The 12300-nt window shown below is 35.2% G+C and overlaps 1 protein-coding gene across 1 annotated transcript; it reads left to right on the top strand.

Moving 5' to 3' along the window:
• The first annotated feature begins 1637 nt into the window (after positions 1 to 1637).
• LOC142621221 (putative polyamine oxidase 4) lies at positions 1638 to 8091 on the top strand. The gene is made up of 10 exons (XM_075794542.1): positions 1638 to 2224; positions 3119 to 3234; positions 3336 to 3424; positions 3871 to 3984; positions 4535 to 4622; positions 4781 to 4866; positions 4962 to 5064; positions 5919 to 6016; positions 6880 to 7309; positions 7546 to 8091. Exons 1-10 carry the CDS (start codon positions 2185 to 2187, stop codon positions 7858 to 7860), a joined length of 1479 nt encoding a protein of 492 aa, XP_075650657.1. The 5' UTR covers positions 1638 to 2184; the 3' UTR covers positions 7861 to 8091.
• Positions 8092 to 12300: the final 4209 nt, after the last annotated feature.

Consider the following 12300-nt stretch of genomic DNA (forward strand, 5'->3'; position numbering starts at 1 on the left):
AAAGAATTTACATTAGGCATAATGTCTTTAATGATATGCCCACCTTGTGAATTTTCCATACTCCTACCCTGTAAAGATTTTACAACAGACTCGGAATCCCCTTCGAAGACAGAATTGTTGAAACTAGTTTATAATGTAAAACTCATTACTCACCTTGCAGCTAGCAACTCCAAAATTTCCATAGATGATGGTTTCTTAATCTTCTTAGAAAGAGCCGCCATGACTTCACCTTTAAAGTTTCAAATAACCACTCCAATACTGGCCTCATGTGACTTTCCAAATATTGTGCCATCAAAGTTGGTCTTCAAATTTTCCAAAGCAGGAGGACTCCATTTGTTTACAACAACATGACATATTATAGTTGGTAGAGCATAAAATGGAACACAAAAAGTGGAACATAGGATTTCCATTCATTTGTCACATATTCTTTTTTACTTTCCTTATAAAATAACCAAAAGTTTAAATTAAAAAAAAAAAATAGACACATGACTTACCATAAATAGATGGAGCATGAAGTGGAACCAAATAGTTATGAGAAGTGCTATGTCTACAATAATTTTACAACATTTTTATAACAAATCATAGGTGGTAAGTTGTTACTTTCCTTATAAAATAACCAAAAGTTTAAATTGAAAAAAAAAAATTAGACACATGACATACCATAAATAGATGGAGCATAAAGTGGACCAAATACTTATGAGAAGTGTTATGTCTACAATAATTTTACAGCACTTTTATAACAAATCATAGGTGGTAAGTTGTTATTAGTTTAAATTTGAATCTGCAACTAAAATTACTTTTTTTGCCCACCTATAATAGCCAATAGTAATTTACCATTTAGGATTTGTTGTGGAAGTATTGTGAAAATGTTGTGGATATAGTATTTTTCAATACTTTTATTCACTCAATGAAAAAAATGGATTATTATCTCATATTGCTTAAGAAAATGTATTGTGTGTAGTATAATTGGTCTCTCTCTCTTGAAAGTTACCATAGTTTTTAAGTGGAATTTGTGACTTGTTTTTGTGCAAATGTAATGCCTCCAACTCGTTCGCAACATTCTTTTTCTCAATCTCTGGACTTTTATGTAGTTTCAAAGTCTAGATTTTTGTTGTAAACCCAACTTCTAATACTTAGAAGTAGAACAGGAGAGAAATAAATATTCAATTCTATAAAAAAAAAAATTTATAAGCCATCAAGACATTTAGGTATGTACCCAACTTTTCAAGTAAATTGTTATACTCTTAACACTTTTACATTAGTTTATTTTCTTTATTTATTTTAAGTAATGAAATGACATTTTTACAACTTTATGTATTTAAATTAATTTTTGAGTGGATCGTTACCATTAAGGAATTTTTTATTTTTATTTTTTAAATTAACATCATTTTCTTAAATGAACTTTTTAAAATTGAGGAACGAAGACAAAACGCGTACCAACCTTAAGGTTGAAAACAACGTGGAACCATATTTTTCTAAAAAGAAAAAAACAAAAAAAAGGGGTAAATGACAAATTTGCGTATCTCAGCTAAAAAATAATCAAAGAAATAAGAAACAACTAGGAAAGGACTCTGAAAGATAAGACTAGCGAATCTTTTGACAGTCTCTTATAAATTAAAGCATGATATAGGTGTTAAGATATTTGTCTCTCTCATCGTCCAACCAACCCCAACAACGAAAAGAAACCCTCACGTTCACATTTATTTATATAAAAGTAAAACAACGCTTCTCGTCTCACGTTGTCTCTCTCTCTCTCTCCCATCTCTGCGAGCCGAGTGGATCTCTCTCTCAAACATCGATCTATGCAATCGACGCTAAACGCTTCGAATCCGATCGTATTTCTGATACAAAAAACGAAGGAAAAGCCGTTTGTTGCTGCTGCTGTTGTTGTTGTTGTTGTCTCCTACACATGAGCTGGTTTGACAAGCTGCGTTCTTCTTCCAATCTCAGCCGCTTCATTGCTGGCCTTCTCATCTTCATTCTCTATCATTCTTTTCAGTTAGTTTCCAATTTCTTGATTCCTATACACCCTTTTAATTAATAATCTACTTAATTCTCTAAAAACCATTCCTCGCTTTCTCTCACCAATTGTTTCTTCCCAACCAATTCCTATTCTCTTCTCTTTCCAAATTCTTCTTCTTCTTCTTCTTCTTCTTCTTCTTCTTCTCTCTCTCCTTTTTGTCAATGAAGTCCAAGGAATTATTCTCCAACAATCTGCTTGACGGTCAGTATATATATATATATATTCCTTTTTGATTTCTATTTGAATGATTGATTCATGTTATTTCACAATTATAGGATTGGATTTTTTTTTTTTTTTAAAATGGATTTTTGTTCTAAGAACTCAAGTGGGTCTTAATCTGGATTAGCATATATACTTTTGCTATTATACGCGTGGATCGTTAACCTGAAAGCTATCAATGTTATAAACTTTGATGCATTCAAGTTTAGGGGATGACCTCAATTTTCCTCCTACATTAGTATTTGAACTCAAATTTTAAGGGTTTAAATGTGGATTTAAAAAAAAAGATAAGAAGGTACATAAAACTCTCACTTATGCGGCTCTGATAGAGGTCATAGGTCGCTTTTTGTGGAGGGCACTCGCCATGACACCAAAGCTCGACCTCTAATATTGCACTGTGTGAGATGGAATTATTTTTTAAAAAAAATTGCCTTTTTCTTTTTTGTCACTTGAAAATATATGAGTAAGGCTGGCTACTAATCGCCTCTTCCATATCCCTCAAAAGTGGGAGCTTTTGTGCACTGGGTATGACCATTTTTTTTTTGTTTTTTTGTTGTCACTTGAAAATTTTTTATTTCAATAATGAACCCTCACTGTATTAGGGACAACACCCAAAACTTGGGGTACTTATCCTCGATTGTCCATCTTGATTCAGTTCAATGCCTCAAATGTGAAATGTATGCTGAAACAGATTTACTATTTTTGAAATATTTGAACAATACCTTGATTGACAGAAGAGTGTCTTCATTAGCTCAAATATTTAATTACTGATTTATCTTTTTCTATAATGAGGGTAACTCTTGTGGCTTTGTTGAGTTGTTTCATTCTTTTAGAAAAATTTAAGCCCTTGCTGATTTGTATATGTATGATGACTAGGCACAATTGTCCCCCATGTTCAGAGGGAACAGGATTCGCTACCGTCAGTTATTGTTATTGGTGGGGGTATATCAGGGGTTGCTGCTGCACGAACCCTCTATGATGCGTCATTTAAGGTGATCATATCTAATGGATTAGAATTTTTTTTCCCCATATATGTGATAGACAATAGTTTGTTTTGATTTCTAAAATGTTTTATCATCATCATGTTATTCAGGTGATCTTGCTGGAATCAAGGGATAGACTTGGTGGTCGTATTCATACTGACTACTCATTTGGTTGTCCAGTAGACCTGGGAGCATCATGGCAAGTTCAATTATTACTTTGTGCATAACTTTACTGATTTTGCTGTTGTAAACACTAAACACAAATGGATTGAGCAGTTATGCAAAGAAAATTTTAAAAATCAGTGTTTGCAGTGTGAACATGGGGTGCATCTCCAGTTTACTCGCCTTCTTGTTGGTGGTTTTTATGGACTATCTTTGCACACCAGTATCTGCCTTACCACTAACTCCCTGCTGCTAGGTTGGATTCTGTTATCCATGTCATAGGGAAGAGTTCCATTGAATTTACTTCACTTATTGACCCTCAAAAATACTGGATCTCAAACAATAGGAACTTTCAATTAATAGAATTTCCCATGTTCAATTAGAAGGTGCCTTCTCTTACAGTTTGTACTGTGCATGCATTAACCTGTACATCTGAAGAACCATAAGATAGATGCCATATTAATTCCTATAAATATCATGCAGGCTACATGGTGTTTGCAATGAGAATCCATTGGCTCCGCTGATACGTGGTCTAGGGCTTACGTTATACCGTACAAGTGGTGACAACTCTGTGTTGTATGACCATGATTTGGAAAGGTAATCATTTCATTGCTTATCATTGCTATTCTACTATGCATCTTACAATGTATGTGCATCCGTAAATGGTGCACAGCTCATACCTCTAAGATTAAAATTCTGTGTCCTAATGCTTTTTGGCTATCATAATTTTTTAGAGCTATGATTTTCATTGTTCATTTTTTTTACGTGATTTCATAAATGATGCGCCCATTTTTCTCATGTATTTAAGATTTGTAACAACCTTAAAGTGAAAGGCAGTAGATAGAGCCCAAAGCCCAGGGGATTTGGGGCTTAGCCAAATCCTCCTCATGACATTAGAAGTTAGATTGTTACCTTTATTATATAATGAATAAATGAACATTATAATAAGTAAAAAGATAGATACGGAGAGAACATTTTTTTCTGGTGTTATCTTCAAGGTACAGACAATGCACCCCTCTGGTTCAGTTGTTTCATAGGTCACGTTTCTATATTGCTCATAAAACTATACTATTGCTTTTTATAATTACAGTTTAATGTGTATTCTGTCTGAACTATTGACTTGAAGATCTGGATTTGATCCTTTCAGCTATACACTCTATGATATGGATGGCCATCAAGTTCCTCAACAGATGGTCATTGAAGTTGGAGAAACATTTAAGAGAATTCTCGAAGAGGTAGAACCTTTTCTTCTATGTTCTGGGCTGTAACAACTCTACTTTCTCTCTCTCTCTCTAAACCTTATTTAATGTTTCTGGCTGGATCTTTCTTTTCCCATAATTGTGTTATTCTTTGTAGCATTTTACAAAGTTTTGCCTCTCTGTTTCCACTTCAGACAGGGAAAGTAAGAGATGAACATACTGATGACTTGTCTGTTCTTCAAGCAATTTCAATTGTGTTGGATAGGCTTCCAGAATTAAGGTACAGAAGCAGGACATAGAATATACATGACTTATAGTTTTGGTTCAAGTGTTAAATCTGTTAAGTGTCACTGATATACCTTCCATTTTATATAGACAAGAAGGACTTGCCCATGAAGTGTTGCAATGGTACTTATGTAGATTGGAAGCTTGGTTTGCAGCAGATGCTGATATGATATCCTTGCAAAGCTGGGATCAGGCAAGTGCTGTATTTGATTCTTTACAGTTAATAGTTCTTTGGCTGCGCATCTATTGAATAGATACCATAGATAACACAGGTAATGATTTGAAGTGTTGTAAATGAGAAGAAAGTAGGATAATAAACTTGCTAATTAAATATCATTTGTATAACATTCTAAAGGGGCCACATAATATGGGTATGGAGTGCAGTTTCCCATGCTAAGTAAATCTGCCACTGAAAAGTAAAGTTAGTGACTTTCAGATGGCTGTTGAAGTACCCTAGATTTAGTTATGGCCAAGAATATGGGTTTTGAAATACATCTTTGTCACAATCTTCATAAGGCTGTGGCCATGCTTCGGAGGATATAGCTGGGTGGCAATCTGATAATGATTGACATTAGTTGTTTTGTTAAAGAAATTGAATAAGTGTGTATAGGACACTGAACTTTCTGTTCTTAAAAATCTAAACTGAACTTCCTAGTACAGTATTATTTATTTTTTAGAAAATTTTGTCCTTCAGATTCTTAGGGTTAATCATGTGTGTTATACTAATTAAACTCCTTAGAAGAGATTGGAGCTTGACTCCCAAGTATAAGGAGAGATCTCCAAATTCTATAAAGTACTTCAAGGTAGCTGTTAGATGATGATTGAAAAACCATACCCTTGGGAAATAAATTTTCTTAGAATTTTTTACTCTCTCTCTCTCTAAATCAAGAAGATACTCTTTTTAATAAATATTATTTTGTCATAAACATATATGTCAATTTGATGAAATTTGTGTGTTGGACCAGAGGTGACTGGTAATCACTATTTTTAAGTTACTTTACCATCATTTTATTGCTTACACAGTCAAGGTTATTCCTTGATGTACAGGAACATGTTCTTTCTGGTGGTCATGGGCTTATGGTGCAAGGTTATGACCCCATAATAAAGGCTCTTGCAAAAGATATTGATATACGGTTGAATCACCGGTATTGTTTTCATTTTCCTAGATGACTCAAATGCATTTACATATTTACATGATGCGTAGAAAACATGCCAAAAACACAAAACACAAAAACAAGGGGGTGGGGGGAATTCGGAAAATTGAGCTACTACAATCAGATTATTGTCAGCAACCTATACCCTTTGGCTGCCCCAAGTCATACAATAAAGTGGTTGAAGGCCTCTAAAGCTTACTGGCTATACTATTAGAGGACATTCCTTCCCTCCCATTGGACATAGTCCTGGAGGAAGGTAACTTAATCCTAGGTTGTTGGTATGATGGCAAGAGATTTTATCCTAGCTAGACGTACAGCAAGTGCTCAGAGTTCATTAATAGATTATAGTTTTTATTATGTGGCGAACCTATTAATCTAGTTTTTACCAGTATTACTAAGTTTAGATTTTCTAAACCCCCACCCTAAACAAACAAACGAAAAATTGTCTCCCCAATTCTATGGTTAACTTTGCGTGCAGCCAATATTCAGTTTTGACCCTAAGATTTGTAGATTTATACTTGTTTTATATTGCATTGCATAAATAACAGATCCTGTTCAACTTACTAAGCTCAGTTTTTTCCTACCCCCACCCCACCCCACCCCTTCCCACCCTAAACAAAGAAACGAAAAATTTTCTCCCCAAATTCTGTGGTTAACTTTGCATGCAGCCAATATTCAGTTTTGACCCCAAGATTTGTAGATTTATTCTTGTTTTATATTGCATTGCATATATAACAGATCCTGTTCAACTAAATTACCTCTATGTAACATTGCTTATGTGAATAAGAAAATAAGCTGTATTAAAGTTTTTCTTGTAGAAGAATTATATTAATTCCTTCTAATCTGTTGAGTAGGGTTACAAAGATATCCAGCGGTTGTAATAAGGTGATGGTCACAGTTGAGGATGGGACAAGTTTTGTTGCAGATGCTGCTATTTTAACAGTGCCCCTTGGGATTCTCAAAGCCAAATTTATTGAGTTCGAGCCAAAATTGCCCGATTGGAAGGTTGCTGCAATTTCGGATCTTGGTGTGGGAAATGAAAATAAGATTGCTCTACAATTTGATAAAGTGTTTTGGCCAAATGTGGAATTTTTAGGCATTGTTGCACCAAATTCTTATGCCTGTGGTTATTTTCTCAATCTTCACAAGGCAACAGGCCATCCGGTTCTTGTCTACATGGCTGCTGGAAGGTTTGCATATGACCTTGAGAAGCTGTCTAATGAGTCTACTGCAGATTTCGTGATGTCACAACTAAAGAAAATGTTTCCTGATGCAACTGAGCCGGTTAGTTCATTATGTTCATGTATTTGTTCTGCTTTCAGCCAACTTATGTATTGTTCTACCCATTCTGTCTCTCATTGAAATATATGGTTTGGTGACTATGAGAAGTTTCGATGGTTGATTGACCTGCTTACTATATCTTGAGTGTCCTAGATGCTGCATATCTTTGTTAAGAAACCTATAGTCGATTTTTAATTCCAATGTCTTAAAGCTAATGTTTGATCTGTCTTCTGAAACAGGTTCAGTATCTTGTAACTCGTTGGGGAACAGACCCAAACTCTCTTGGCTCTTACTCATATGACTTGGTTGGAATGCCTGAAGATGTATATGAGCGGCTTCGAGCACCCTTGGGTAATCTTTTCTTTGGGGGGGAAGCAGTTAGTCTTGAAAACCAGGGATCTGTACATGGAGCTTACTCTGCCGGAGTTATGGCTGCGGAAAACTGTCAGAAGCTTCTCTTAAAGAAACTTGGTGACATAGAGATGTTTCCATTGGGCTCTATTAGGGATGAAATTCTCAAAGATTCAGTTCCCCTCCAGATCTCAAGGATGTAAAACATCCACAATCCACATATTTAATAAATGATAGTAGGGTTTTTTTTTTTCTTAATGCTGCAAGAAAACAGCTTTCTGTGGTGACAAAGGTTGCTTCCGAAAGGGACAGAGATATGGGAGTAAATTTCCATATATGCATGTTCATTTCTTGTTTTTCTAGTTATGAAAGAAAAAGACCTTTATCCAGTATTTAAGTAATATAATGATAATCTGCCTTGGAAGTTTCTGAGATGTTCTATGGAGTATGGAATGTACCTGTGGGTTTCCTCCGTTCCTCTTATTCTTAAAATTATCCATGTACCGCACTAATTTGTTTAAGACCAACAAACAAGTTTGCAGTAAGATCCAATTTTTTTTTTTTTACATATTCCAAAAGTTTCCACAGTTACTTAGATGACTTTCTTATAAATTCAAGTCGTATAACAGTATAAGTTTCTCATTACCAATACAAGAATGATAAATGTCATAAATTAAGTAAGTGCATAGATCAACTATTGTGACAAGACTAACATTAGTGTATCCAAAATAAAAATGAAGATCATAAACAAAATAATTCGTGAATGACACAAAAAGTAATAATGTATATTGTATGGTAAACCTCTATAATTTTCTCAGAGAAAATAGGCTTTTGCCCCTATTAAGCAAAAAAAAAAAAAAGCAATATGTCATTGTTTCCAAACTATAAGGGGTGTCCCTGTTTTGATACTTGATCATCAAATAATCGGGTTATATAAGGAACTCGATTATGCTAAAGCTGAGTTTCTATCACGTTTTTGCCACACTGGATCGCCAATGTGACTTTTTCGCAATAAAATATTCCAACTGGACTGTTCAAAACTCGGTAATAATGAAATCAAGTTATATATACGAACTCGATCCTAATAAAATCGAGTTACTGAGGAAATTAAAATCACCTGTTTGCACGTGAACTGTTTTCGTTGTGTACTTAACCCGATTAAAGCAAAATCGAGTTTAGTAACTGATACTCGACTATAACATAATCGAGTTATGCTGCTATATACTCCTCCCTTCACAGATGCACAGAATTTCCTCATTTTCTTCACAGCTTCTCCTCAAGAACCACAATTATACATCCCTGGACTCAGTGTTATTTCTCTATCATCTCAGGTAAGAAACTCATTTTCTTGTTTGAAGTACATAGATAATTTTCTTGTTAGATATTACAAAAGTTTATCATCCATAATGTATGTTTTTGTTAAAGAAGAATTTTCATTTGATAGGTTGTATTACTTGTGCTTTGGAATTTTCTTGAATGAGTGTTATGTGAGTACATTAGGGTTATATTAGTTGTTTGGTGTTGTAAATTTTAATTACTAAAAATGACAATCTTTAAATTTGCTACAAGTAATGTACAATAAATCTAATTTAAGTGATGAGTGTTATGTGTGTACATTGGGTCTTTGGTGGTGTAAATTTTATTGAAAAAAAATGAAAATCTTTAGATTTGCTCAAACTAATGAATAGTTAATCTTTAGATCTGCAAAAGTTGAATGTACATAATCATCATTTATTAGACATTAACAACAACATTGTGTATTGCACACAACATGTAGACATTAACAACAACATCTAATGTTTATGGTCAGATGTGAGTGTTAGCATTTCATTTTTAGCATGTAATAGTATACAAATTTATGAATGTCTTTGTCATGTACCATTTAATGCTGCTATACATTATTTACCAACAGTTGATGCATGCTGTTAACTCAATCATTTGATGTTATTGTATTCAGCACCATTGTCTGGTTCTGGCAACCCTTTCATCTATAGGCCTCGCGATGTGTTCACTACGATGGGTCGTTGCTGAGTATTGAAAGATGAGTTCAACTATCCAATCGATCTGAATCTGCAAATAGTGCAAGGGTTCACAATACCATGAGGCAGGAGTGGGCTTGGTTACTCCGTGAACATGAAATGTTTTATGATGAGTTGGTCAGTTATAAGTTACCAGTGCCTCGACGACTCACATCGCAGATGCTAAAAGACACAATTAACGAACTTCGTAGATCATTGAATCGCATGAGAGAAGAAAATAATCGAATGAAGATACGTCTTAATCGATATCGGACCTAAGTTGAGATTCAAGAGTTAATGGAGTGTTTGTTGTACAAGCAAGCATGATACATGCAATCAATTCTTACTGCAGACATTTATCAGTCAGACGTGAAGATGAAGAGTAATCGTGTCGTGGTGTAATTGGATTTTGTTGGAAAACTATTTTCCTTAATTATGTTTTAGATGTATGTGTGTCACTATTGTTGCATTTGTACGATGTAAACCTTATTATTGATTGTGAGAAGCATGCCCATTATTTGTCATCTTGAATATTCCCACATAACACATAAAAGTTAAATATTCCCACACAGGATGTTTTTCAATATGCATGTACGGCATATCGAACCAATTCATTATACACATAACACAGAAAACTTAAATATTCTTACATGATGCCAACAATATGCATGCACTGCATATCGAATACTAATGGTACTAACATTATTAACTTAATCCTAGACATAATACACACCACATACAACCCAGGTAGGCGATGTCGTACATAGGTATTCATTTTGATAAGTTGTCCTTGTAGTTGAGGATATGATTATGTTCTGCTGGAATGAGTTTCCTGTTGGTTGTAGCAGCCAACTCTTCCACAAGTTGTAGCATGTGATACCTACACCTATAGAGTAGCATAAGATTGTTCTCTTTTTTTATTTTAGCCATTGCACACCTATATTGGTCCATGTTTTGTCGTGGCAGTGTGAGTGAGATACAGTTGACAAAAGGCGCTCCGAGTTGCACGTATCATTGTGTAGAGTGTTGGACTGATTCACGCGAAAGTCCCACTCCCACCTCAGTCCGACATAGTATTCCCTCTCATCGGAATCTCTCTCCCTCCTATAGGTATCTGGAAACGAGGTAGTAGCCAATTGTGCGTTGACATTGAAAATTGTGACTTCAGATCGGTATATGTAGATGTTTTGCAAGGGTATATGTAAATGTGACTATATATAAGAGTTTTGCAAGGGTAAGTATTCACGTGAATGTGACTATATGTAAGGGTAAGTATTCACATGAATGTGGATTATATGACTGGACAATGTGTGAAACAGTGCCAAGCTGTTAAGCTCCACATGCTGAATTGCAAACATGACTTGGCTGAACAGTGGTGTCTGTTGGTGCATGTGGTTCGCTGAAGGGGTTTGATATGACTACAGTTGGTGCTATAGTAGTGGGCTGCTGCTATAACATTCCTGTGCTTCATCTGCCTTGACTTGACGAAACGTTAAGCTGTGTTAAATTTATCTACAACTTTTCAAGGATCCTTTGCATCCTTGAAAGTAGTGCATTGCAAAAGGTTGCATATTTATATATTGACATAAGTGTGGATGATATGACTGGATAGGGTTCAACAGTGCCAAGCTGTTAAGCAGCACATGTAGAAATGCGAACACCAGTGTAGCACCGATGGATAGCTCATCCCCAAAATTTTGCATAAACTTTTCACGGATCCTCTACATCCTTGAAAATAGTGCATTGCAAATGGTTGCATATCTATGTATTCATGTGCGTGTGGATGGGTACTTTTGGATAGGGTTCAACAATTCCGAGTTGTTGAGCAGCACGTGCAGAACTGCGAACCTGACTTGATGCAATGGTGGACAGCTCATCCCCAAAATTTTGCATAAACTTTTCAGGGATCCTCTGTATCCTTGAAAACAGTGCATTGCAAAAGGTTGCATATCTGTGTATTGACATGAGTGTGGATGATATGACTGGACAAGGTTCAACAGTGCAGAGTTGTTGAGCAGCACATGCAGAACTGTGACCATTAGTGATGTGTACTACAAAAAAGGTTGTGTATTTATTCACGTAAAGACTATTCAGCATCCTGTGTTTCCTCTGATTTGACTTGACGAAACAGTGTCGAGTTGTGTTAAATTTTTCATAAATTTTCAAGGATCCTCTGCATCCTTGAAAACAGTGCATTGCAAAAAATTGCATATCCGTGTATTGATGTGAGTGTGGATGAAATGACTGGACAAGGTGAAATAGTGCCGAGCTATTGAGCAGCACATGCAGAATTGCGAACATTAGTGTAGTCTTCTCCAACCTTACTTGCCAAATGCTATTATTAGGAGCAGTGAGTGTAGCAACACTAGAGAGTTTATCCCTATATTCCCTTACAAACTTTTCAGGGAGCCTTTCAGGTACAAAATTTAGTTACATTTTCTTAACATCAATGTAAAATTAAATGAAAAAAACTGTGCTTCCAAGGTTTACATCAATGGCTTTTGATTATCACAATTGAAACATTAGGGAGCTTTGGAGCAATGCTACGCCAAACCAATAACTTGAATGAAACATTTAAAAAGCTGATTAGGCTTTTAGGCTTTTACCCTATTTCTAAGTAAACCA

Source organism: Castanea sativa, chromosome 1, assembly GCF_040712315.1.
Source record: "Castanea sativa cultivar Marrone di Chiusa Pesio chromosome 1, ASM4071231v1".
NCBI classification, from domain to species: domain Eukaryota; kingdom Viridiplantae; phylum Streptophyta; class Magnoliopsida; order Fagales; family Fagaceae; genus Castanea; species Castanea sativa.

Excerpts from the sequence above, each read along its gene's own strand:
- LOC142621221 (XM_075794542.1), top strand. The coding sequence starts at position 2,185 with ATGAAGTCCAAGGAATTATTCTCCAACAATCTGCTTGACG. Across the intron at positions 2,225-3,118 it reads CTCCAACAATCTGCTTGACG|GCACAATTGTCCCCCATGTT; the intron begins GTCAGTATATAT and ends TATGATGACTAG. Across the intron at positions 7,310-7,545 it reads TTCCTGATGCAACTGAGCCG|GTTCAGTATCTTGTAACTCG; the intron begins GTTAGTTCATTA and ends CTTCTGAAACAG.